Source organism: Paecilomyces variotii (genome assembly GCF_004022145.1).
Source record: "Paecilomyces variotii strain CBS 101075 chromosome Unknown C8Q69scaffold_1, whole genome shotgun sequence".
NCBI classification, from domain to species: Eukaryota; Fungi; Ascomycota; class Eurotiomycetes; order Eurotiales; family Thermoascaceae; genus Paecilomyces; species Paecilomyces variotii.
In genome coordinates this window covers 2,664,974-2,689,728 of record NW_021167140.1, presented here as the reverse complement: position 1 = coordinate 2,689,728, position 24,755 = coordinate 2,664,974, and the positions used below count along the sequence as shown (strand labels likewise).

The following is a 24,755-nucleotide window of genomic DNA, read 5'->3' as shown; positions in this document are numbered from 1 at the left end:
CGTCTGAGGGCAGTGCACCTTGTTTTGGAGACTACTTGCTCCTAAAGCCTCTGTAAATCAGCCAAGCGCTTGGAGGTACGGTAGATCGTGCGCCCTGTTATCTAACGTTTATGATGTCCGCATGGATTCGGTCCGCATACAAGGCCGACCCCTCATTACTCTGCAAATATGCTCCCCTTTTCCCGGTGCTATGGATCTTTCAGGAATAGCTCTGGGCATGCGGAGCAGAAAACAAGATGACCCACCGTTATGCGGGCTTTATTTCGAGTTCAGGATAGAGCTACAAGCCATGTCGCTGGATCGTAGGGAGGCCACGCTCCAGATCTGCCAACAGGGGTTCAACACAGGGATTAAGACAAGGCTTTTCTGCCATTGAAGTCTATCGGTGCATTGGGATGATGGGTATCTATCGGATTGCTGGCGCCAGCGCTACAATTGACAACCAACATATAACTCAGTGGCGTCAACATTGGACGGGGGTTGTGTATATTCCATTGCCCGTGATAACAGCCATCAAGGTGCTCATAACTGAGAGATTGTCGTCCTTTAGGATTGTCGAGGCCAGGACAAGGCGTGGGTGGCAACGGTCACCTAGGAACGTCTATGGTCCTAGTTATGATCTCCGCATCAAGTGGAGTTATATCCTGGAGAAACCCCGCGTTTCGGTTCTCATGAACATCAACCCGGTCAAATAGGAATGGCGATCCCGGCGTCGTTGAAGTCTCAAGCTCCTTAGTTGCGGGGATCTGGATATTGCCGGAACCGCATACTGCCAAACTTCGTCTCCAGGAAGTTACTGTTTGAGACAGATATCGACGAGTTCTTGGGTTTGTAAGTTCTGTGAAGTTCTGAAAAATGGCAACGCCGATCATGGACGGTCCACGTGACATATAGATGGGAAGCGGTTCAAGAAAACCATCATGGACCGATGCGGATCCGCAACCCCGGATTCCAGGCCAATACATTGAGTTCCACTGATTCGATTTTGCGGAGATGGCAGTCGTGGTGGCCTTTGTGTCATAGACATTCTGTGTGACCGAATGCGGCTCTCTCAAGTATTCCCTGGGCCTTTATCCGAGTGATCATGCTGATGAGGTGGAAGCATTTGCGGGGAAAGTACAATGCGACAATCTGGGGTCCAGGTCGACCGGTAGGATATATATTTGAGATGGAAAGCTGGTATCTCAGCTTCAGGGATTGAGACCGAACAATAATAATATCACAGTCAAACCACAAATCTATACACTCGCCCGATATCGTCCGATTCTCGCCCCACTCGTCATTATGCGATCCGAACTTAAGGAATACGCGAACCGGAGGGATACGACCGGACCCTACGCGGACAACCTTGAAGTCGATGCCCTAGTTGTAGGTGGGGGTTTTAGTGGAGTTTTCATGTTGTATGAGTTACGGAAACGCGGACTCAAGACGGTCATATACGAGGCTGGCAAAGATCTCGGAGGCACGTGGCGTTGGAATTGCTACCCTGGAGCTGCTGTTGACTCCGAAGTTCCGGAGTACCAGTATTCGATCCCGGAGACCTACAAGGATTGGACGTGGAGCACGAACTACCCAAGCTACAAGGAGTTGCGGGCCTACTTCGACCATGTCGCAAAAGTCCTCGACATCAAGAAGGACTGCGCATTTGAGAGCGTGGTCGTGGGGGCCGAATTCAATCTGGACGAGGCCCGTTGGCATGTAAAAACTGCCGACGGCAGAACTGCTAAGGCGAAATATCTGGTTATCGGGGCTGGTTTCTCCGCGAAGCGATACATCCCCGAATATGAAGGCATGGATAAGTTCAAAGGCGTTATCCACCATTCATCATTCTGGCCCGAAGAGGGTGTAGATGTCCGTGGAAAACGCTGCGGCATCATCGGTACAGGCGCCTCTGGCGTCCAGGTCACGCAAGCATGGGGACCTGTTGCCGGTTCGCTCAAGGTGTATCAGCGAACTCCCAATCTCGCTGTCCCTTTGCGTCGGAGGAACCTTACAGTGGAAGAACAAGAGCACTGCAAGCAGCATTACCCGCAACTCTTTGAGCTACGGGAGAAATGCTTTGCAGGATTTACATACCACTTTTGCGAGCGGAATACTTTCGAAGACACCGAAGAAGAGAGACAAGCTTTCCTCGAAAAGATATGGGAAGACGGTGGATTCCATTTCTGGTTGGCTAACTACAAGGACTACTTATTTGACCTCAAAGCCAACAGAGAAATATACAACTTCTGGGCCAAGAAGACACGAGCCAGAATTGCAGACCCTAAGAAGCGCGAACTCCTCGCTCCCGAGGAGCCACCACACGCATTCGGAATCAAGCGCCCGTGTTTAGAAGAGAGCTATTTCGAACAGTTCAATCGCCCAAACGTGGATGTCGTCGACGTCAAAAACAATCCGATCAAGAGGTTTACTGAAACTGGCATTGAACTGGCCGATGGCACCGTGCACGAATTAGACGTTGTCTGTGTTGCCACGGGCTTTGATATCACCACTGGCAGCATGACCCAGATGGGTCTCCGCAGTATCAACAACACAAACCTTGAGGACGAATGGAAATCTGGCGCCTATACCTACCTAGGAACGACCGTGAGCGGCTATCCGAACATGTTCCACCTGTACGGAGCTCAGGGTCCGACTCTCTTCAGTAACGGTCCGACGAGCGTTGAAGTCCAAGGTCGCTGGATTGTCGATGCCATCCGTCTAATGGAGCGTCAAGGCATCAAGTATATAAACCCAACGCCCGAATCCGCCAAGGAATGGAAGAAGCACATCAACCACCTTTCTGACATCACTCTTTTCCCAACCACCCGTTCTACATTCATGGGTGGCAGTGTCCCCGGGAAACCGTTCGAGCAGGTCAACTATGCCGGTGGCATGATGCCGTACCTGACAGAGATCAGAGAAGTACTTCCTAGTTTCAAGGGCTTTGATATTGTTAAGGCGTAATGTTCTTTACCTTTTTTCTTGTTCTTTTAGGTTGGTCTAATCTTGCGTTTGGTTGGAATATGGGCATTTTTGGAGACAACAGGGCTATGGATTATCAGAACACTCATAGATGAGATACATTCCAAAGATCCAATTATGTTTAAACGTTCGACCCATCACAGTAAAACACCAACGTATCGCATTAACCCTAGGATCCCGGTTATGAATGCTATACAAGAATCCAGTACAATAGGAAAAACATATCACGGACCCAAGACAGAGACCCAGAACGTACCCTCCTAAACAGCAGCATCCCATACCATGCGTAAAATAAATTACTAGCGTCTTCTGACAATATGAAATCCTTCTTTTCTTGATAAATCACTCCTACCTGACGTAATATATCATCCAATGGGGTCGTGGTTTAGTGGTATAATGCATCCTTAGCATGGATGAGGTCCGGGGTTCGATTCCCCGCGACTCCATTACTTTTTGCTTTTTTGAAAAACCTATACTTGTCGCATTCATTTTTTGAGCATGGCTCTCGATGCTGAAGAAGATATACATATTCCTTAGCGGCGGACAGGCAAAAGGGCTCGCTCGATTATAGCAAGTGCTTTCTTTTTGGTGATTAGTTTGCGGTGGTAAAACTGTTCCGGTATTTACTTGTTACGGAAACAGGGAGTTTTGCAATTCTGGGAGAGATATAGACTATATGATTAAATCTGCTAGCTAGAAGGCTCCTCAGTCCACTACTACCATAGAGTACTTACTAGACTACCTTTTACTTCCACGCAGCCCATGCACACCTATGCGTGAAACAATCTTTCAACCGCAGGCGAGAAAATAACAGATCACGTGTGACCGTAGCCCTTAACCCCATCACTTGGCATAACCGGACTACGGCCGGATCCACACCACTCCCGCAATGGACCGGACTGAAGCCATTTCACCAAAAAAAAAAAAAGGGAGAAAAGGAAAAATTTCTGCGCCGTTTAGAATGAACAGAGAAAGCGCAAAAAGGTAATGGAGTCGCGGGGAATCGAACCCCGGACCTCATCCATGCTAAGGATGCATTATACCACTAAACCACGACCCCATTGGATGATAGAACGGTCCGGGATTGTGTTTGTTGAAGCTACATATGGTGCTTGGTATGAAGATGTTTGATTACGGTGGATTTGTTTCGTGCGTTCTTTGAATAGCTAATGGGGTAGACGGTAAAGGTAGTAAATGTGGTATCTAGAATCGAATGTATGCAAGTGGTTAGGGATGTATTCTGCTGGTGATCATAACCACGAAGAGTAATAAAACAAATAAATTAAACATGTGGGTAACCGATTATATATATCGCATCTTTCAGGACACTCCAACCTAGCTAGCTGCCAAAAGAGCCACAGTCCAGGCGGGAAGGTGAACCTGGAATTTACCATCAGTTGCCTCGACAGAGCTCGTTTGGGGAGTGATTTGTGTCTCGGTCAAGTCATTAGTTGCAAGTGGTGAGCCATTAGACAGGAGAGTGAATTTGCCCGAGGAAGCCCCGTCGATAGTGATGTTGACGTCCTGCGCGGTACCATTATAGTTGGCCAACTTGACATAGTAAGTGCTGTTGTCTGATGATAGAGAGGCGACATAATAAACTGCGTCATGTCAGTCTCGAAAAGCGATTGAACCTCGCAGAGACAGCGAGACGGATGAACGGGGGTTCTTACCAGGATTGAAACCCTCGTCTGATGTAACGGGCAAAATGGTTGCACCCCGGTTGGTGGAAAAGAGCTGCTGTACGTAGTAGCTCGTGGTCTTGATAATACTATTCGGGTTTTGGTTGAAAGGGATGAGGTTTGGCTGGTAAGTGTCAGACACTTTTAACATACCTTCCACGGCGAGGACAACAAAAAGAGAAAAACGAGAGAAACTCACTGTCCATTGTGTATAATTCTCCAGCTGAAGTAACGGTGCATAGGCTGCCATCTTGACTATATCACTGTTCCTTTCTATGCCAATCATGAAGACTGCTTCCGCAACGGAGCTCTGCATGATCGGATAAGGTACGTTCGTGCCATTGTTCCACTTAGTACAGGCGTACTCGGTGACTACCCACGGAAAAGCGCGGTCGACGTTGTCGAACTTGTTGAACTGTTCGACCATATACCCCATAGTCGAATACAGGTGCCAGTCGAGCCATATTCCGGCAGGTTTCGGGTCTGGTAGGTATAGCGGTGTGCTAGTGATAATGGTGAGTTGTGGATAGGCAGAATTGATAGCATTGTAAAAGGCCGTGAAGCGCTCTGCATAGGTAGGGCCGCCGTTGTGTAGATGGTCCTCGTTACCGATCTCTACATGTGTTAAGGGCCACGGATCGGGAAATCCATGAGAGGCGCGTAGAGCACCATAAGTTGTGCTCGTATCCCCGATGATGTACTGCATCAGTCACTACCAACGCTATCTACATGTAGCAGAGACAAGGTGTGTGAGAATACCTCTATTTCGTTGAGAACATCGTCAACGTAGGGATCCAGGGCATCGCCGGTAATAATAGGGCCATTCAATGACAAACCATCCCAGACCCCGAGAAGCGGCACCAAATTCATGTCATGAGCCCAAAGGAAATATTCATTGAGACCTTTTTGTAGTTAGCGCACCATAAAGAATGTTATCATGCGAGGACTTCACCAAGGGCATCAGTATTCGTATAACCCCATGAACCATTACGACCAGGACGGTCCGTCAATGGACCAATCGTCTCATTCCACTTCCAACGTGAATCAGGAGTCCATCCCTCACTATCTCACGTCAGTCATTCAAATATCCCGGGATCCAGTCAGTAGCCAAAACTTTACAGGTTGTTCCCTCCTGGAAAGCGCAGAAAAGATGGATTAAGACCTGTCAAAACATCAACAATACCGGGTTTTAGTCCATTAGTCCTGAGAAGGTGTCAGTATATCAGATTCCCAGAACAGCTGACAATGCGATATACTCACCTGTTGTTGAACGTAGAATGGAAAAGTTGGAATAAATCAAAATATAGCTCGCTGCCAGCAACACTAGAAGCATTGAATGATAAAGTCCACAGGTTATTTCCATCTGGAGCCTGATTTGCTGTATATTTTGTTTCGATATACGAAAACTCCGAACTGTTGCTGACGACGTTGATCGTGTTGGACGCGTACACTGTCCCACTAGCAGCACCGACTAAACGAAGCGTGATTGGTCCATTGTAGTCTCCTTTGATATAGAAGGAGTTCCAGTACTCGTCCTCGTTGACTGGAATGCCCCAGTATCCTGCGTTAGAGAAGCCCACCTCTCCCGAGGCTCCTTCAGGTACCGAAACCTTTAGTGACCGCGTGATAGCTGTTGATAAGGGGTTCTCGGTATCTACAGCCAATGTTGCGTCTCCAATGGCATCATATGCCACCAAAGTTATGTTTGGGCCCTGAAAGCCATTATTCTGCAGAAGCTGGCCATGGATACCGCCGTCTCCAGAATGTTGATAGTCCTTAACGCAGTCAATTCTCTGATATGAGTTCGGAGGTGCTCTGTAACCGTGAAAGCGTAAAGTAGCTAGTAATCGGTAGATAACAGAATAAATTATGCCACAAATTTGTCAAGGTAAAATAGCACTCAGCGACAGTAAACAGAGAGGAAAATAATATAATATACCTCAAACATAAGACCATAGAGAATCGAACTCGACTCGTTGCCTCCAGAAGTTGACACCGACAGCTCTAGACCAGTAACTGAGCTGACGAGCTGGCCAAACATCAAAAACAGACAACATACTAGGCTCTTCGATATAAGTGCCATGCTTTAACAACAACACAGTAGAAACTGCAATGCAAATTAGAACTGAATATGATCACAGAACAGGACGCCAGAGAGCTACCCACGCAGATACCATCCTTTTGTATCATGTCAAGCTGCCAAGGAAAGATTTAACGGACGGACTAGGTGCCATGATATTCTGCGGAGAATAATGGGACTTGCTAAGACATAGTAAGCTGTGGATTTCCTTCTTTAGACTTGGCGTATCCATTATCAGGGCCAGGTAAAGGAGTATAACCCCACTTCAGCATTCTAATTTATGGTCACGGTACTTAGTTACCAAGTGTCCTAGGGTGATCCAACATGTAGTAGAAGCTTACCTGGGGCAGGCCAAGATAGATCTTCCTGACCATGCCAGTAAAGAGGGCTGCTGAGACTCACAACAACTTAGCACCTACAGTAGTCTGTGAGAAGAACTGAAGGTGAAAATAATTCCCTATCTCCACCGCCGTATTTCCCCTCCGCGGAAAGAAAGCATATACGGTGGCTCTCCTACCCACACCAGATGCGGAGCAATGCTTGTACCAGATATTCGATCTCGTACAGTCTTTCTCTATTTAGTTCGGTAGATGCCCTGCGCAAGGGCTCAGAGCGGGCCCGCTCTCCTGTTAAGGGTGAGCTCGGGGCTGATACAGACCACGCGATGACAGGCTTCCAGCGACGGACGAAATCGAGATTAACGACTCGAAAGACCGAAGAGCCAACATCCTAGTTATTTCTGCCCGATGCATGAATATAGTATACGATTTTTCCCGTTGGTTGGCCGGCCGATACGGGAATCGGTGCGGGCACTTAGAAATCTATTTTCAGTACATAGCGCAGTACTGCAGCAATAGCCGCCTCATACTATCGAAGTAAGATCTATCCGCGTCGTGTACGGAGTATGTTGCGATGGTCTGAACCGCAAACTAGACCCTAATATTGTGTTTTATTCCCCGCAGCGTTTCCTGCTGCCAAGAGCGCTGAAACAGCGATCTATCGAGATCCCGCCGCGATATTCTGTAATAAACTGCTAGAGAGAGGGATCAGCGTGAGATGTCGGTCAATAGCTCACATCAAAGTCACATACATGGAGTATCTCTAGGGTTGTCTCTGGAGTAGCCAATTGTAAATTCAGGCTGCCAACCTGGTTCTCTTTGGCGGTTGGTGATGCGTGGACAGCGGACGCGGCACAGTGGCTTTGCATTAATCACGCGAGCACGTAGTAGTCGGTACGGATCACGACATTATCTTTATTTGCTATAGGATGTATCATATACATACACCGGCCCAGACCGACATTGAACAACTTTAGCCGATAGCTTGATAAGATCGCGGGTAAGGCAAGGTAAATGGAGAAAAAGCAAATCTCAACCGCAAGTCACACTGGGGAAACCCACAATGACAGATTATGTATGTACTTAAGCACCTAGACTACATAGGAGTATCAAACAGGAATACATATTATCAGTGAATATGAAGCGGTAGTATGAACACGAGTGAGATGGCAAGCTTTACAGCCGGGAAAAATATAAGACTGACTTGCTTCAAAGCATGCCCTCCACATATCACAGCTGATTGTTCTGCAATGATAGAGAACATTTACGCGCTGAGTCGTTCTCTCTCAGTGTGATTCGAATCCAGAAATCTCGCTGGAAGAAGATCCCATGACATCGGCTCTTCCAAGGATTGATTGGGTTTGTGACTGATATTTCGTAGCGGCGTAAAAGCTAGGTCTGGGATTAGCAAAGGACAACTTTCCCCTGAACGGCAAAATGACCAAGAATAAGCTTAATCCATACCTCAACGAAGACCTTATTGAGAGTCATTGTCGCGATACGAATCCCTAGACATCGCGTTGCCCCATGACCAAATACAAGCTCGTGGACCCGCTCCATCTGCGCCAAATTCGTCGAATCCGCTTCTAACCATCTTTCTGGCCTGAAGACATCTGGATCAGGTCCAAATATGTCGCTTAGTAACGAGCCAGCCATGTTAATCCCGATGTTAGTCCCACCAGGTATGAATCTCCCTAGAATAGTGTCTCCCTCTGGGGGAACTACACGTTCGCGAAGAGAAGTGATCGGTGGGAAGATACGTAGGCCTTCTTTGATGCATGCTTGGAGGTATGGAAGCTTTGCCGCTTCGTGCGCTTGTGTGGGTGATGAAACTAAGCCCTTGGAAACAGCCTCATCGATTTCAGCTTTTAGTTTTGCATAGACGTTCGGGTTAGTTACGATGTGAAGTAAGGTACCGCGAAGACCGCTGGCCGTAGTGTCTGAACCTGCAAATCTGGTAGATCAATCAGCTCTTGAACCTTTGATTGGTAGTGGGATAATAGAAAGCCCCTACAACGAGATTGTGATCTCGGATTCCACTTGCTTCCTAGAGATTCCGTTTTTCAAGAAAGATCCAAGAATATCCGTCCGGCAAATAGAATTAGGTTCAAAACGTGTATCTACTACCCTCTTCGATATCTGCTAGTAGCGTAAGTATACGCACCACTTTATAGGACTGTGACTTCGAGTGAACATACCCCAAGTATCTTACCTAACCCATTTTCATCTGTCGGTTGGGGTAGCACGCAGTGCTCGAAATAAGGGATATATGATAGCGCGGACAATAGACTGCTTAGCTCGACCACCACAGAGAACTTTTCCACAATAGGAAGCCGAGATTCCAGAGTTGCCAGAAATCCATAGACATCATCATGAGTCTTGACAAAACCAAAGGGCTCTCCAAAGCATAAGTGGGATATGATATCGGTAGTCAGATATTGCAGGCTTCGAGCTATATCAAACTTCACGGTTGAGGAAGATGTAGAGATGCCAAAAGAGTCAATGTACGTCAGCCATTCATGGATTCTCTCGTCTATCGTAGGTTCTAGGCTTGGAATATCATTTCCGTTATACTGCAAGGGTCAACTGGCCAGACCATAGTGCGTCAAACGACAGTTAGACAACTTACACCTGCAGCCATCTGGTGACGGAGCTTCTGATGTTTCCGTTCATCTCGCTCTGTAATCAGATTCGCCCTATGAGGGTGAATCCGCAGAGCATCATACCATGGTCCTCGAGTATAGCGTGACCGTGCCGCGAGAATGGTGCGGATGCTGTCTGGATCGCTAAGAAGGAGATGGTTTGGCCCAATTCGAGCTAGAGGTCCTTGAGGATGTGAGAACACAGCCAGCTTTTTCTGGGAGAAACATAGATACGAACCATACTTGCGATTGACACGGATATAAATGTTCGATGAATCCTCAGATGCTAGTGCTCCCAACATCCAAATTCTAGTGATGGCTGCCCACCATGGGCCGCGAATATGTCTTAGCCTGATATAATGCACTATTTTCAGCCACAGCAAATAGAGAATTGCCAGAATAGCTCCCAGCTGCGGCCAAAAGATGTGCAGAAGCTGTAGATTCTCAAGTTGAAATGGAAAAGACATTGTATCGAACAATCGACAATTATCACCACCAGTGCCGGAACTTTAAGAAGCACAGAAAGCGGAGATATACCTCTTGGGGTGGAGGGGGGGGGGGCATTATACTAGGTGAGCAATAACATGATACCCACTCAGCCTGGATATGAGGGGAATCTCCTTAGAGTCTGGGAGCGGAGACATGGTGTGCAAATGTCGCAGGGTAAGGCAGATTCCGCTCAAGGAGTACTGTATGTAGCACTAAATATAGATTTTTGTGTAATCACGAAAACATGTTTTTGGAAGCTTGTGAGACTATAGAGTCGGAATATGCCATCATAGTCCAACCACAGTTGCTCTAGGGCTTGGACGAACATATGGGTGGAAGTGCCCGCTGAAACAAAGCAAGTTGAAGAAGAAACATCGCGGGAGTGCCATAAAACTGTAGAACCCGACTGACAGTTATTTACTAGAGGAAGGACCGGGTGCTGATAAATGTTCGTCGCAGAGAAAGGCATCTCATTGACTAAGTGATCGACAGTCTCATTTTACACTCTACTATAGACGCTATGATATTTTCCGCCTTACATAGCGCTCTGCAAAGCCTGCAGCACCTTGGAGATTGCGAATTCGATACAACCGTGACTATTTCCATACTAACAATCTGGTTCTGCTGGAGAGTTTGGAAGTTTACCATTATCCCACTGATCTGGCCTAATGAGCCGTTGGTCTTTCCATATTTTGTTCCTTTACTCGGTAATGAAATTATATATCTACCTACATCTCATAAAGGAGGGAAGCTAACAGCCGCTATTTCCTCTCGAGCAGGCCATACACTCAGTTTCCTGATAAACCCGGAAGGTACTATACGAAATGCGAAGTAAGTAACCTTATACTCTGCGGAGAGTTCATCCGTAATAATCTGCTAACGTGCACATTCATAATCAAGTCGGTACTTTAAAGGAGATGACCCATATGCGCTTAGAATTGGTGGCCGTACTTTCCTCATAGTTCGAAACACAAATGATGTTCTAGCTGTATGGAGAGACACAAAATCACTGTCTTTCGACCATTACATGCAGAATACGTTCGCAGGAATCGGCCTGCGAGAAGCGAGTTACAGCCTCATGTTCCTTGAACGACCAGCGAGTCTTTATAAGCGCAACCAAGAAGATGAAAATGAGGCCCCGTTCTTCGTGAAAGAGAATCCATTGGATAAGCGCTTTATTGATATTCAAGACGAATGGATCAAGGAGCAGTTCCAAGGTGGTGAAAGGGCTAAGGCTGCCGAAAAGCTTCTCCTAGAATACCTCGATAAGTTGTTGATTTGGGACAAGTTGTCAACACCCAGATACCTCATATCCGAAGATCCAGAGCACGGAACAAAATCACTGAGTTTATATAGCTTTTGTCGGTACACACTTGTTGATGCAGCCTGCATGACATTTATAGGCCCAGAGATATTGAATATTGACCCCCAATTCGTCGAGCATTACGTGCAGTGGGATAACACAAGCTGGAAAATCCCACACCAAGTTCCTAGAATCTTCTGCAGAGATCTGAACAAGGCCCGAGACAAGCTAGTTGATGCCTTTGTCAAATACTACTCGCGCCCAGAAGAGGAACGACCGCGCATTAGTTGGCTATTCAATCGGATGCAGAGTGAGCAGCAACGCCTGGGGTTTTCAGTTCAAGAGACTGCTTCAATTGGTATTTTGATGCTCTGGGCGTACGTTACAAACTTCACAATCCGTATTAACCCCTTAGTCGGAATCTTTGGACTGACACTCTGAACCAGCGTCAATTTCAATACATTTCGAATGGCTTTTTGGGTTTTCGCACACATCATCTGTGACCCGGCCCTTAAGGCGACAATTACCAGCGAAGTATCATCTCTTCGCCGTCAAGATGGCTCACTTGATCTCACAGAGCTCTCTTCTTGCTGTCCAACACTCGATGCAGTATGGCTTGAAGCCCTTCGTCTGTACAGCAATGGCACCGTTGCCCGCAACACGATCCGTACGACAGTCATCGGCAACACGACCATCCGCCCCGGGACTCAAGTCCTTGGTCCTCTGCGAATGACGCATCTGCAACCAAGGATCTTCGGTCCTGACGCTGATGAATTCAACATAGAGCGCTGGATGAGAGACAAGAATCTGGAGTCTACTAAGGCCTTTGCACCTTTTGGCGGTGGAAAGACGTTATGTCCAGGACGGTTCCTCGCCAAGAGAGAGGTCACCCGTTTTGTTGCAATCGCATTGTCAAGATTTGATATGCGACCGGCTGGTGAGACGAAGGTGCCTCTTCCAGCGGTCGAGAAGCCAGCATTGACAATGCTTGATCCCAGAACCGATCTGTTGGTGGAGGTGAGGCGAAGGAAAGTGTTGTAGGTACCGGATGTTTGGGATCGTGACTTAGCATACTTCTATCTTAATATTGAACGTGTACATCTCAATCGATGCCTCACAAGGTTATGACTCAACGGTATACACTGTCACAAATCTCATCCAGAGGCCCTTGAGATGTGTCTAGCTCCTGATGTGGCACCCGGGACTTCTTCATGATTTATCAGAGCTTTGTGTTACCAAAATCAAGTAGCGTAAGTAAAAGTGGTACAGTCCTTTTTTACTATTCACCAGACCATATAGGAACCAAGTACAGTACAACATTCATTGAGTAGTTCGAAACAGTAAAGTTAGTGCTATTAGCTAGCACATTCTGAGATCTGCAGTTCCCGCTAGTTACTCCAGGTGAAGTCGCACACAGGAACACATCAACGAGCGTGAATAGTGTGTGCCAATGGTGATACAATACGACAACTTGGCTAAGCTGTATCACTAACTACAACTTGTATATGTCGCATCCCACACCACATACTTGTGCATCGTCCTATCGAAGAGAGTTGTTCAAGTATCCCTTGTTCTATGGAGTTTAGTTCAGGCCAGATTCGACAAACATTTGTAGGAAAATCCTAATCTGACGCCTATTTAGCTCTTATCGATCTTTATATACTTTTTGAGTTCTTATAATATGGATGATTCGACAAACATGACGGAAAAATCTATAAGCCAGAAAGAGGTGAGAAAAAGGTATATCGACATCACCGTCACCCTGGGGATGGTGAATGGGACCAAGTTGTTTCCCTAACAGACACTACATCCTCAACGGAACAGCAACCACTACTTAGTATCTACTATCCAGTATATCTCTTTTCCTGCTTCTTATCGGCCATCTGCGCAAGAATAATGAACGCATCCGTGAACCGTTCTCTAAGCGACTACTTGGGCTAGATCTCCTTGGAAATCTCCTGATAATCACCGCAGTAGTCATGCTGCTCCTCGCCATGCAATGGGGTGGCGTGACATATCCATCCCTGAAATAGCTCGCGGACTAAGTATCGGCCTGCGGTAGTCGGATTCGGGGCCGAGAGTATTCTGTTCCTGGCATGGCAGAATTAACAACGTGGAGAAGCTTCGCTTCTCCCGCTGCATTTCATGATAGAAAGGACCGCGCCGGCCTGCTTAGTGGCGGCGATTTGCCTTGGAGGAGCTATGTACGCTTCTTGTTGTTTACTACTTGCCGTAAGTATTGGTTTCAGACTACTCGGGATGCAAGTCCCCTGCAATCTAGCATCAATTTGATCTCTTACGCCGTAATGAACTTCCTCGCTCGCCGCCGTCCTCGCCGGCGTTATTGTGACTAAGACAAGCTTTTAACTAACTAGTTAACTAACTACAATCCTCCAGCCTTGACAGGTCCCGCAGTGGGCGCTGTTGGTGCAGGCCTACTACTTATGCACCGTGCATGTAGATATTTCTGCCGGTCGATAGATCGGGTACGAGATCATCGCAGGCCCCGGTTTCGGCACGGCAGTCCAGCAGTACTTCCTTACAATCCAGACAGTTCTACCTGCAGAGGAGGTGCCCATTGGAACCGCCTTGATATTTCTCATTCAGAACCTCTCAGGGGCCATTTCGTCTCCATCGGAAGTGCCATGATCCGTAATCTTCTGGCGCCTGGACTTGAGTCGCGTCTTCTCTGCCAGCGCGACTGATGTGCGGAAATAGATCAACCCGAGTCAACTGCCAGTACTGCTTGATACGTATAATCAGGGGCTGCGAAATGTGTTTATACTGGCGATACCGTCATCTGCATTGGGTAGGGTGCTCGCACTTCGATAAAGTGGAATTCAGTAAGGAAAAAGGTAGGAAATGATGGCACTGCAGAGAGCAGCGATGAATCAATGAGAGAGAGAGAGAGAGAGAGGGATGAGGATACGGGCAGAGGCGTAGCTTTTTTTTGGTATGGTAGATCCGTCGAGAAATGAACTTCACATTCAATGAACGGAGAAACAAATCACTGCTTTTGATATCCCCGTTGTAAACACCCGCAATGCTTCAGAGAAAGCCGACATGAATCAAACAGGATATACGATGCCCGAAGAGAGGAAACCCCGATTTGTTGTAGTACTCGAGGGTAATCCCAAATACGAAAAGTCGGCGATATATTCCTCAACACCATCAGATAATCGCGAAGCGCCACCCTTATGATTGATTAGTTTCCAAGCATTTGAACTCCGTATACAACGCAGAAATTATGAACGCTATGTCGTAACAAGCGACTACACGCTAAATGATTGTATATCCCATCCACCACACACCCCATGCGAGAGGGACTATGACCCCAATAGCTGCTGCCCCGGCAGACAGCTCGAGTACAGACCACACCCAGAGTGTCCCGATGGACGGAGCTCTCTTCATCACGGCATAATATCCCGCGTCATTCGTCAGTGCGACGAGCTTCGCACCCAGGGCCACCGCCAGCGGTAGGAACACGAGTGTGCGCAACGTAGGTGGAAATATTAATTTCCAGATCGATGAAAAGGACAAATCAGATAGACGCGGGGGCTGCTTCGAGCCTCTATCTGTCTTCCCAAAGGAGATGATATGTCCGTGAGAAAGATGGATCAGGAACGTGAGAACGGGCAACGCAGCGAAGACCGATTCGTTAACGAGTTTCTTCACGGGTATATCCTGCGCATACTGATGCGCAGCGAGGTATGAGAGTGTGAGATGCATGGCGGAGAGCGGGATCGAGAGGAGAAGGGTATCGATGAAGGGCGAGATGGCGTCATCAGGGTCTGCAGTCGCATCTTCGTCGTTATCATTATCATTTGGTGAAGACGAAGAAGAAGGCACAGGAACGAGATTTCCATCGGGCCCTATCCGCATGAACTGCGCCTGCTTCCCCCTTTGTGTTTCAGTTCCGTTTCCCTCTCCAGTTTCCTGTGAATTATCTTGGCCATGTAGACGATACAGTTCCCGCTGCCTCTCCTCGGCGATCTCCAAGAGCGTTTTCGTCCTCTGGTTCTGGCTCGGGGGTGGCGGTCGCGCCAGAGGGATGGAGGACGGATCGAAGGAGTCTGGTTCTTTAGCAGCAGCTCGACGCTGTTTTCGGTTCCGTGGAGCGTCCATCACAGGTTATTGTTTCTGTTTTCCCTGGTTGAAAAAAGCTCACGAGTTGGTCCAGACCAGGTGGTGATCAGATCATTATCGTGTTTGGCGATAAAGTTAAGCTCTGGCGGGTTAACTCTTACAGTACTAACTAGATCGAGAAGCTTCCTTGGCATTCCGGCATTCGGCGGCGTTACGGGATGTCGGAAGTATTAATTTTAACTAACTATGTATTATGAATTTATGATGCATGTCATTCAACAATTTTTCTTTCCATCTATCTAGAAGGTTGATTGTGCGCGTCTGCCTGAAACCAGTTGATATCCGAATTGACTTTGCCCAGTTCCCTGCAGCTCGCTCATCCAACCCATGGCTTCTTTGCCACACCGGATCCAGCCGGACCCTGTTTGGTAGCGGCCATAAACTACGAGTCTCCCGGCTGAAATAAAATATTGCAACAATGCATAAGCGATGATGACCTCATCAATATCACCAGACTGCTGCTCTTTTCACCCGGAAGAATCTACCGTTTACTTTTAAGAGAGGCTGGTGGATATAGATTATTGCACTTGGAGCATGATTATTCCGCATTAATCACTAGGTGAAATTATCATACATTATAGAGTGGGCCTGTAGCGGAGATTAAGAACTCCTTCTGTACAGATTAGTAGCATAGACCAGTTTTCCATCATATCAGCGTTACTGAGCGCGTTCAACGCCACAGGACGCGGCGTTGTCCGCCAAGTCTCTTTAACCAGATTGGTAGAGAGCAGGACCAGCCACCACGTGAGGGTTGATCAAGCTGAAGTTGAAGGGCGTCAGGAATGGGTTGTCGTCAGTGATGGCAACAAACATGGTTCCGTTGATAGCAGGATCGCCCTGGTAGGTCGACACGTTGGGCTGGAGGGTCCAACCCGCAGTGGAGTTGCTACCATTGAGAACAAGAGCAGAGTAGGTTACGTTCAGCTGCGTCGCCCAGACGACATACTTGGGAGCTCCAGCCTGTGATGAGGTGATGTAGCTATTGTTGGGACCGACGGCCTTACCAGGAGTCTCCCACTCGAAGAAAACTTGGCGTCCAGGGTAGGATAGAGGAATCGTGCGGTTGTGGGTGATAGCAGGGCCGCAGTTCGTACCAACGCCGGTGGCATTGAGACACGAGTCACTGTTGGGAACCGTTGCGTTCATGGTGTTCATACCAGCGCTGATGGTCTCGTTGAAACCGGATGTGCCGTTAATGCGCTCTGGGTTAGGCTGGTTCAGCACCCAGAGGGCTGGGAAGTTCTGCCATGCCAATCTGGTCTGGTTGGCTGGACACGAAGCGATGTAGGGCGAGATGAGAGACCAAGCCCAGGACTGGGGCACGCCAACCTCGAACCAGACTGGCATCGGGAATAGACCTTCAAACTGACGGAAAATCATCTGCTGACGGGCCTCCGTAGTGATTGACTGCAGCAAGAGCGTTGCGGCTTCCCGGGAGTCAAGATGGCCAAGGAAGCCATAGACACCCGATTCACCGAAACGGGTGAGCTTCTGGCAAAAGTCGACAAACTCCCGCACGTTCGTGTACGGGTAGTTGTACTGGCACTGCTGCGGAGCCGAAGCACCCAGGATGTTGCTGATCATAGTGGCGTGCCCGGCTTCTTGGTCTGCCATAAACTCAATCAGGAAGCGGTCTTCAGCGGTTAGACCGGCCGCCTCGAAGTCTTCCACAGAGAACTTTGCCAGGCCATTGTGGAACAGATCCAATTCAATCCATTCCTGGTAGAGTGCAAGTGCCTATAACTTGTTAGCATGAATGGCTCTTTATCGCTAGGCAATGCAAGAAACATACCAAGGATTCATAGTCAAAGTCACTCTTTGCGTTATAGACGGGCGGAGTACCGTTGGTGCCAACTCCTCCAGCCGGTACGTACGGAGCAGGCTCAGCGTCATGGAGCTTTCCGTCACTTGGGTACGTCGTTGCGTTGGGGTTAGGTGGCAGCGATGGAATAGCTGTTCCGAGTATACCGCTGGCAGCTGTCAAAGCCCCTGTAGTCGTAGCAGTGCCGAGGTAGGGTCCATGGCTGATCGATGTCGGATGACTACGCAGAGGCGGTGCAGAGGGTGCAGACGTGGACGTAGCAGCCGCAGAATCTGGGGTTGTACTTGCAGACGTGGTGGCTGGAGCTGCCAGGGTGAAGGGCACCAAGGCCAGCAGCGCCGCGACGCTGATATGGGTTGAAGGCATCTTGAGAAGCTGTACCCAAGAAGACGAGTCAAGATCTGCTGGTTGAAGTTCCTGGCAGATCACCCAAAGAGGGTGCATAGAGGGTAGATATATGCATTTCTTGTCGTGATCTAGGCATCATCTTTTGTCAGCTACGGACTAGTGACGCAAGCTTCCCATAACTATCCCAAAAAGCCCGGAGAAAGAGGAAAGGCGATTATCCTCTCAGCATTTCAATTCGAGGTAGATGAAAAATTACTCCACATCTTTGCTAGGCGGGAGCCATGACGTGGGGATGTCATCGGCAAACCATCGTAGCGGCCGCCCTTTACAGAGGCATACCAAGAAAGCGACCTGGAGATGAAGTCAAGGAGGATAGTCCTCCGGTTTCCGGGTTCTCCGTAATGTATGAATTGAGATCTAAAAGAGCTTATTATCAAATAGTATGCAGGAGTAGGTGGCCTATCACCTTCCGCACGCGCATCCGGAACAAGCCGGTCCAAGGATATTTGACATACAGTCTTCTGGGGCACAAATAATATGCATGAGATCATCTTGGACCGGAGATTGGAGTGATGATGGACGAGTTTTGTTGAAGACGCGGACAGCTCCAGTTCGGATCGAACGGCTAGAGGAGTGGCGAGGCTCGCGGCTCCAGCTCTGTCGCCGATCTTGTTCTTTCGGGGAAAGCATTTCTTCTTCTCAAGAGGACCCCGTGGCACCCCTGTAGGCTATCAAGAATCATCTCCTGGTGGTGGTTGCAAAGAGGCGAAGCCGGGAATATTGTGCCCCACGTTGGCTATGGATGTGCGCGCCCTCGACTACCGGAATAGGTTGACTGTGACCATTGTCATAAAAAGACGATTAAAAAAATTGAGATTTCCTTGGTGCAAGAGCATAGAGTTTTAGACCGTCGCCTCGGACAGACTGGCAGCTCGGTCACCCCATCAATTTGCTTGGGAGTTTTACCACAACCTACCGTATTTCTTAACAAAAAGATAAAATTTAAAGTATATATTAATATATTCATCTATAGAGGCAGGTTTTCAATATATTTTAATAAATAATGTTGGTTGTTTTGGTCATAGTTAATGTTAAGGCGTCGCAAACAGGGAATTTACGGGTAAGTAAAGCGACCATTTATGCAAATGGCCGAGCTGGCAGTCTGTCCGAGGCGACGGTCTAAAACTCTAGGTAGGCAGCACATTGTGGATGACGTTCGACATCGTCACGGTTCCAAGACTGCCGACAACCTCTCAGCTTACCTTAAACAGAGTGGAAACAGCTTCCATCCTGAAGTCCAACCAGATTGTATCTCAGTTGCAGGACGGGCCAGATTGCGGGGAGAGCCACTTACTTTGTTTGGCACGGTTTCTCAGTTATTTAGTGCGTGGAGAAATCATTATTAGGTAGAGAACTAAGTACGGGAGTAGATTGAAGTGCAATGCCAAATCCAACATCAGCCCACTTCGGCTCCGGCATCGGCTCGTTAAGGACTGTACGTCAGCAACACAACTGCCGGCTCGCCGATCGAAGAGATCGGCTTTCCTTATCAAATATTAATCAATCGAATAGAGGTCGTCTGCATTTTGGAGACTTCCGCAAGGACAATATGACAGAATAATACTCGAGTCTACTGCAGAAGGTATTGATTAGCTTCCCACGGGTGTACTGAGACACTGAGACATTGAGACATTATGTCGTGTAAGAAGACAATGTGCTTTTACCAGAGCCATTTATTCGTCTCAGTCAATGGAATACTGTCGATGATAGACTGATAGTTAGCGCTTGACAATCACAATTAAACATGCATATCCGTCCTGGAGTAAGTTAGATGCCCCCGGCATCTTGCATAGGAAGTATGTACTTGTCCCTTAGCGAATATCCTAATACAGTAAATGCGTAGCAAACTTTCGGCCACTTGTACTACTAGAGCGCTAAACTTTAAGTTACTATCTTTGCTATTAAGATATTCATCTGAGATCCACTGAGTGGTAAATCGTAGCCCGATTGATTCATGTCCACAGCTCATCTGCATGGTCGTGCAGAAATCGATCCGCGCGTTGTGAGGACACATCTAATCAGATAAGACCTGATTATCTGAGCATTGAGGTCCAGACCACGTCGTTCAGCAAACGCATCGAGGACTGGATATATCCCCGAAATCTGAGAGTAAAACAGTCTCCGGTAGGTAAATTCGGCTGTCTAGTCAAATGCCTGAGAATGCTGAACATAGTTATCACATTGTATTTGCACAAACTCCTCTTGCTAATTCTGCAATTATGCAACAGACATCGCCTTGTTCCCTTGTTGTCATTATTGTCAATAAGATGGTCCAATAACCCCACAGCGACAGAATGCTTAGAAGAACGGCGGTACCTCTATTTACAATGTGTCTACTGCCCCGATCAGTCATCGGCGACATATCCAACATTATTTGCTATGACAAAACATATGCTTTTCTCCTTTTTCGGCAGAGAACCCTTCTATGGTATTCTTTTATCTCAGGCAACCGCGGGGAATACAGTAGAATGCGATTACTGAGGTGAGAATCTCGCAACCCCAGAGTTTTAGAACCCTAGGCAATTTCACTCTAGTTCTCTGGCGTCAATCCCAGAACAGTTAATAGAATCAGATGCCAATGTTGAACCCGTTGAGTTTAAGCCACATCCACCTGGCTGCCCACCCATTCCATGAAGTCCACACCAGCATCTTATTTATCGTTTGGTGCTGTTAACCGAACGTTTGTGGTAAGGACGTCGGCAAGCGTAACAGGGCTATCTATAGCCAGGCAGAATCAGGCCAGGTCGTGGTTGCCTAACAGCGTTAGAATGACTCGACCTTCAACTTTCCTTCAACTCTCCTTCAACCCTCCTTGAAATTACGAGCTCCGATTATCTCAAAGACGGCCATATCTGCCTTGAACTCTTTCGCAAGCCAACTGCGCAGTTCTACCACCAGCAGCAATTCAACTCCGTTCTCGAGAATGAGTCTTACGGAGGAATTCGAGTCTCAGGACAGACTAGATCTTCTTGAAAAGCTGCAACGCCTCATTGAAGCCAACAATCTGACTCACGCTCGTGTAGAGAACTGGGCTGCCCTTTGGGTAGCCGACGTTGAATCACTACGCAGAATCGCAAGCCACGACGATCCAGTCAAGGCATCCGTCTTCGTGGCTGGCAATCCAATGATATTAGATGCCGTAGAGATTTGTAAGTATTCTAGGGTTATAATAAATGACTACTGGGCTAATTTCTTTAGGGGCAAACCGAAGAAGGGTTAAGGATCCTTGGGGAGGAAACACAAACCCCTCAAGTGAAGCGTCTACCCCGACTGGCAAAAGGCGGCGGACATCTACCGATGAGTCTCAGTCTGTAATAGATCCTAACTCACCGTCGCTATCAGCTAAGAAGGTCCGATCCCAGGTGGCTATTGATAACGTGAGTACACCCAAATAAGCCAAGATTGGGTATCAACTAATATATTGCGTCAGTGCCTCCAGAGAGACTCCCAAACGTGTGTTATTACACACGCTGACCAAGTGGTGGAAGCAGCCCACATATTCCCATTTAGCCTTGGGAACAGTCTCCGAGGGGAATTCTGGGCATCTCTTCGAGCCTTCTGGACAGCAGAGCATGTTAAACAATGGGAAGATGCTATATTGGGAGGTAATGGGACCGAAAAATGCGAAAACCTCATCACGCTCTCTCCTAGCGCGCATGCCTATTGGGACAGATGCCTCTTTGCGCTCAAGCCACGCCCTCCCTCCGCAGACATGAAGACGATGGAGGTAGAGTTCTTTTGGCTACCGGCGAATAAACGCAAAGATATCGCGCTATATACGATCCTCACATCTCGGCCTGATCTGCGGTCGGATCTTAATTCAACGGGACGGTGCGTTAAGCTGTTAAATGGCCATACAGATTGTCTGGTCAAGTCCGGCGATGTGATAACTTTCAAGACTCATAACCCACAGACCCATCCTTTGCCGTCCTACCATCTGTTACAGATGCAGTGGGTCCTGCATAGGATTGCTGCTATTCGTGGGGCTGCAGATAGTATTGAATATGATGATGATGAAGATGACGATGAAGATGACGAAGAGTAGACCAGCGAGGAGTCAGGGGTTCTATGGAGTTCATTTGAGTAAGGCCCTGCTGGAGTCAAAATGAAAACCATGACCTGCCGCGGCCAACCACGAAATGCTGAGGTGCGAGTATCACGGTGGTTCGCTGTGAAATCAGAACGGTATAAGCAACGCCCAGAAAAACAACTGGGGGCTTCCATAGTAGTAGAACTAGAACAAAAGAAGCAAATGCCCAAAAGAAAACAACATAGGTTCATGTGCAGTCTGAGTGAGCGAACTAACTAATGCATAAAAAAAAAAAAAAAAAAAAAAAAAAAAAAAAAAAAAAAAAAACAGGGTTGAACGCTTCGAAAATCACACCACAAGCCCTGTGGTCGACGGCGACCTCGCTCGTGCTAAGGAGATATACTGCCCAGAATGAGACAAGCGTCGTCACGGTTTATACCCTCCAGTTTAATAACTTCGTGTTGTGGTTCGTTGAGTGTGATTGTGATGTCAAATGCTGGCAGTCCCCTTTTCTCCTGCGCGCTAGCATCCTCTTCTAAGACTGTCAATATTCATTGTTAGATCCAGCTAGGATCAGACTTCTGAGGAGTTCTCCTTTTTGGTCTAGTCGTCTAGTCGACTTCCGTCATTCATTTACGACCTTTGATCTCTGGCAACTAACAATTCATTCGCGAATCACTGCAGGCCACGTCGGATCAAGGACTAACAAAGCGTTCCCGCTTCGGATCCCCATATCTGCTCGATACCAGAGATTTTGTAGGATTAAGCCCGGAATAGGCCCTGCATCGGAAAGCTGCGCAGTATCGGACTCACCATCAGGTCTCAGAAATATTTTCTCCCACCGTTCGGACGATACTCATAGAAAAACGAATATGGGAACGATTGCAGAACAGACTGGTACCCAGATGATTGGATGTATAAAGAGATAAAAGCTTTGGGGAGAGGGAAGTCTGTATCACTGAAAAATGCGGATAGGGGCCGGCCCTACGGCGAAATTATCTGCTCCGATCCGCGATGCTGATTACTGATCTTGAGCTTCTCTATAGCCGTTCTAAGGATGCTTGTCAGTAATAGTATATTTCTAATCACGGGTATTCAAGGGAGCATACCTATTTAGTCTGAATGCACCCATACCATCAGCATTTCCATCTCTGAGCGCAGAGCGCAGGAACAGCCATGACACTTCGGAATGGATTAATGACCAGCTGTGTTCCCAAGGAACATCTCATGTGACCTGAAGCCAGTGACATGAAGGTCATTCTCCATGCTTCAATCCTGAACTTTGAAGGGATACTTCCCCGTCTGGTAAAGTGGACATTCCCGGCGCCCATTTCCTTAATAATAAATCTTCTCAAGCCCCATGTTCTTCGGCTTACACATTCGTCCATGTGCTAGTTAGTTAATGCTCATTGCTCGGAGACCCTGCGAATCAGCATACGACTTTCATTGCCCGAGAAGTCCCTCCAGAAGATACCAAATACCGCCATTATTGAGCACGCAATCCCGAGAAACCTCTGCGAGATTTTTGTGCCCATGCGGAGTATAACCACGTCGCGATGAGGAGTCGGACCTGTTTGATTAATAATTCTTGTACTCTCGAAAGTACTCTGTATCTCTGATGCGGAGTAATTTGTATCCGAAAGCCCCGCAGTGAACGGATAGGTATCTTGTCGCGCCCGCGTTCTCCAAATCAAACACCGCAAGAGATGACATACGCGAAATGATACTGTTTCTGGACTAGAACGAAGATGATGCCTCAAGAGCTGGATCTTTACTCCGCATCAGGTGTACTTCAGACATGACGGGAGTTGGGCCCGAGATGGGCCCGAGCTGGACATATATATACCGTCTCACCATGACTCCCAAGGTCCTTGACGAACAGTTCCAGAATCAATCTTTGTCTACCTTGTGAGCACGCTATACAATCCGGAGTCCAATCATCGTCAAGGAAACATAAGGCTATACAAGTCCCCAAAATGGCCCTTCACCTCCACCCTCTTATCGACAACGGCATCACCAAGGGTGACCCCAACTTCAACGGTGGAAAGCTGTACTGCCACTGCCCCAGTGACAAAGTCGAAGTGACTCTGGGTGGAAATGTCGCTCACAACCACGCATGCGGATGCTCTAAGTGCTGGAAACCCGAAGGATCTCTCTTCTCGGTTGTCGGAGTCATTCCGAAGGAGAAGGTCACTGTGACTGCTCACCCAGAAAAGCTCGAGATCGTCGACAAGAGCGCCGCCATCCAGCGAAACCGATGCAAGAAGTGTGGAGTGCACCTGTTCGGTCGCATCGAGATCGACCATCCCTTTAAGGGTCTCGACTTCGTTCACGTCGAGTTGTCCGACAAGAAGGGCTGGCAGGAGCCTCAATTTGCTGCCTTCGTTTCCTCTATCATCGAGCAGGGCTTCAACCCGGACCGTATGGGCGAGGTCCGCGGCAAGTTCAAGTCTGTGGGGTTGGAGACATACGATACACTGTCGCCGACCCTTATGGATCTCATCGCTGCTTACACTGCTAAGAAGGCGGGGAAGTTGTGAGGGAAAGATAATTGGAAGCTTTGCAGGGGCCCTAACCACAACGATTACGTGGTGACGATCATGCAATGCTTAGCAGGTCTATTTTCAAAACCTTGGAATGTATATATCATTTTATAACGAACAATAAAAGTACGAATGAATATGACACATTAACTGCCGGCTATCTACATCGCAGACTCGTAAAAACCGTATGTCTGCTTCGCACCGGCAACATCTAAGTATAACAAGAGAAGCTACAGATGCGCATACAAAGTTCGCATCAACACATCTACCCCGCACCCCGCCTGTTGCAGCTCCCGATGTGACAAATC

General features: G+C 47.8%; 10 protein-coding genes and 2 non-coding genes across 12 annotated transcripts; 6 read left to right on the top strand and 6 right to left on the bottom strand.

Annotated features, from left to right (window-relative positions):
• Nucleotides 1–1,037: 1,037 nt before the first annotated feature.
• C8Q69DRAFT_35050 (putative steroid monooxygenase) lies at nt 1,038–2,988 on the top strand. The gene is made up of 2 exons (XM_028627562.1): nt 1,038–1,150; nt 1,226–2,988. The coding sequence occupies exon 2, from the start codon at nt 1,285–1,287 to the stop codon at nt 2,944–2,946; it is 1,662 nt and encodes a 553-aa protein (XP_028489397.1). The 5' UTR covers nt 1,038–1,150; nt 1,226–1,284; the 3' UTR covers nt 2,947–2,988.
• A 350-nt stretch (nt 2,989–3,338) lies between these two features.
• C8Q69DRAFT_t20 lies at nt 3,339–3,410 on the top strand. Its single transcript has one exon. It is a non-coding gene; the product is annotated as a tRNA-Ala (tRNA).
• A 542-nt stretch (nt 3,411–3,952) lies between these two features.
• Nucleotides 3,953–4,024, bottom strand: C8Q69DRAFT_t7. The gene has a single exon. It is a non-coding gene; the product is annotated as a tRNA-Ala (tRNA).
• A 275-nt stretch (nt 4,025–4,299) lies between these two features.
• Nucleotides 4,300–6,729, bottom strand: C8Q69DRAFT_395581 (Arabinosidase A; the record flags this gene model as incomplete). The annotated part of the gene is made up of 8 exons (XM_028627698.1): nt 4,300–4,565; nt 4,638–4,770; nt 4,846–5,346; nt 5,406–5,548; nt 5,599–5,708; nt 5,766–5,849; nt 5,907–6,421; nt 6,586–6,729. 8 exons carry the CDS (start codon nt 6,727–6,729, stop codon nt 4,300–4,302), a joined length of 1,896 nt encoding a protein of 631 aa, XP_028489396.1.
• Nucleotides 6,730–8,106: 1,377 nt separating this feature from the next.
• On the bottom strand, nt 8,107–10,350 carry C8Q69DRAFT_489797 (cytochrome P450 oxidoreductase; the record flags this gene model as incomplete). The annotated part of the gene is made up of 7 exons (XM_028632113.1): nt 8,107–8,456; nt 8,529–9,018; nt 9,079–9,203; nt 9,263–9,637; nt 9,694–9,890; nt 9,945–10,070; nt 10,302–10,350. 7 exons carry the CDS (start codon nt 10,348–10,350, stop codon nt 8,295–8,297), a joined length of 1,524 nt encoding a protein of 507 aa, XP_028489395.1. The 3' UTR covers nt 8,107–8,294.
• A 387-nt stretch (nt 10,351–10,737) lies between these two features.
• On the top strand, nt 10,738–12,539 carry C8Q69DRAFT_524367 (cytochrome P450; the record flags this gene model as incomplete). The annotated part of the gene is made up of 4 exons (XM_028633582.1): nt 10,738–10,902; nt 10,975–11,026; nt 11,110–11,875; nt 11,945–12,539. Exons 2-4 carry the CDS (start codon nt 11,020–11,022, stop codon nt 12,537–12,539), a joined length of 1,368 nt encoding a protein of 455 aa, XP_028489394.1. The 5' UTR covers nt 10,738–10,902; nt 10,975–11,019.
• A 1,951-nt stretch (nt 12,540–14,490) lies between these two features.
• Nucleotides 14,491–15,859, bottom strand: C8Q69DRAFT_34860 (hypothetical protein). Its single transcript, XM_028627560.1, has one exon. It carries the CDS (start codon nt 15,621–15,623, stop codon nt 14,778–14,780), a length of 846 nt encoding a protein of 281 aa, XP_028489393.1. The 5' UTR covers nt 15,624–15,859; the 3' UTR covers nt 14,491–14,777.
• Nucleotides 15,860–15,863: 4 nt separating this feature from the next.
• On the bottom strand, nt 15,864–17,458 carry C8Q69DRAFT_452239 (hypothetical protein). The gene has a single exon (XM_028629554.1). The coding sequence runs from the start codon at nt 17,256–17,258 to the stop codon at nt 16,353–16,355; it is 906 nt and encodes a 301-aa protein (XP_028489392.1). The 5' UTR covers nt 17,259–17,458; the 3' UTR covers nt 15,864–16,352.
• C8Q69DRAFT_34810 (hypothetical protein) lies at nt 17,322–18,588 on the bottom strand. Its single transcript, XM_028627559.1, has 4 exons — nt 18,281–18,588; nt 18,154–18,231; nt 17,487–17,942; nt 17,322–17,381 (listed from the first exon to the last, which is right to left on the bottom strand). Exons 1-4 carry the CDS (start codon nt 18,363–18,365, stop codon nt 17,353–17,355), a joined length of 648 nt encoding a protein of 215 aa, XP_028489391.1. The 5' UTR covers nt 18,366–18,588; the 3' UTR covers nt 17,322–17,352.
• Nucleotides 18,589–20,002: 1,414 nt separating this feature from the next.
• On the top strand, nt 20,003–20,576 carry C8Q69DRAFT_34550 (hypothetical protein). The gene has a single exon (XM_028627558.1). The coding sequence runs from the start codon at nt 20,035–20,037 to the stop codon at nt 20,353–20,355; it is 321 nt and encodes a 106-aa protein (XP_028489390.1). The 5' UTR covers nt 20,003–20,034; the 3' UTR covers nt 20,356–20,576.
• A 425-nt stretch (nt 20,577–21,001) lies between these two features.
• Nucleotides 21,002–22,185, top strand: C8Q69DRAFT_452225 (hypothetical protein). The gene is made up of 2 exons (XM_028629553.1): nt 21,002–21,251; nt 21,305–22,185. The coding sequence occupies exons 1-2, from the start codon at nt 21,048–21,050 to the stop codon at nt 21,917–21,919; spliced, it is 819 nt and encodes a 272-aa protein (XP_028489389.1). The 5' UTR covers nt 21,002–21,047; the 3' UTR covers nt 21,920–22,185.
• Nucleotides 22,186–23,703: 1,518 nt separating this feature from the next.
• On the top strand, nt 23,704–24,604 carry C8Q69DRAFT_452218 (putative glutathione-dependent formaldehyde-activating enzyme). The gene has a single exon (XM_028629552.1). It carries the CDS (start codon nt 23,881–23,883, stop codon nt 24,442–24,444), a length of 564 nt encoding a protein of 187 aa, XP_028489388.1. The 5' UTR covers nt 23,704–23,880; the 3' UTR covers nt 24,445–24,604.
• The last annotated feature ends 151 nt before the right edge of the window (nt 24,605–24,755 follow it).

What these genes read in the sequence shown, in the direction of transcription:
- C8Q69DRAFT_452225 (XM_028629553.1), top strand. Translation starts at nt 21,048, where the DNA reads ATGACTACTGGGCTAATTTCTTTAGGGGCAAACCGAAGAAGGGTTAAG. An exon ending in CCCAGGTGGCTATTGATAAC is followed by an intron (nt 21,252 to 21,304) that starts GTGAGTACACCC and finishes ATATTGCGTCAG; the next exon opens with TGCCTCCAGAGAGACTCCCA.
- C8Q69DRAFT_452218 (XM_028629552.1), top strand. Translation starts at nt 23,881, where the DNA reads ATGGCCCTTCACCTCCACCCTCTTATCGACAACGGCATCACCAAGGGT.
- C8Q69DRAFT_34550 (XM_028627558.1), top strand. Translation starts at nt 20,035, where the DNA reads ATGCTGAACATAGTTATCACATTGTATTTGCACAAACTCCTCTTGCTA.
- C8Q69DRAFT_452239 (XM_028629554.1), bottom strand. Translation starts at nt 17,258, where the DNA reads ATGGCAGACCAAGAAGCCGGGCACGCCACTATGATCAGCAACATCCTG.
- C8Q69DRAFT_35050 (XM_028627562.1), top strand. Translation starts at nt 1,285, where the DNA reads ATGCGATCCGAACTTAAGGAATACGCGAACCGGAGGGATACGACCGGA.
- C8Q69DRAFT_34860 (XM_028627560.1), bottom strand. Translation starts at nt 15,623, where the DNA reads ATGGACGCTCCACGGAACCGAAAACAGCGTCGAGCTGCTGCTAAAGAA.
- C8Q69DRAFT_34810 (XM_028627559.1), bottom strand. Translation starts at nt 18,365, where the DNA reads ATGATCTCATGCATATTATTTGTGCCCCAGAAGACTGTATGTCAAATA. An exon ending in TCCGGATGCGCGTGCGGAAG is followed by an intron (nt 18,232 to 18,280) that starts GTGATAGGCCAC and finishes AAGCTCTTTTAG; the next exon opens with ATCTCAATTCATACATTACG. An exon ending in ATCTCCAGGTCGCTTTCTTG is followed by an intron (nt 17,943 to 18,153) that starts GTATGCCTCTGT and finishes GATGATGCCTAG; the next exon opens with ATCACGACAAGAAATGCATA.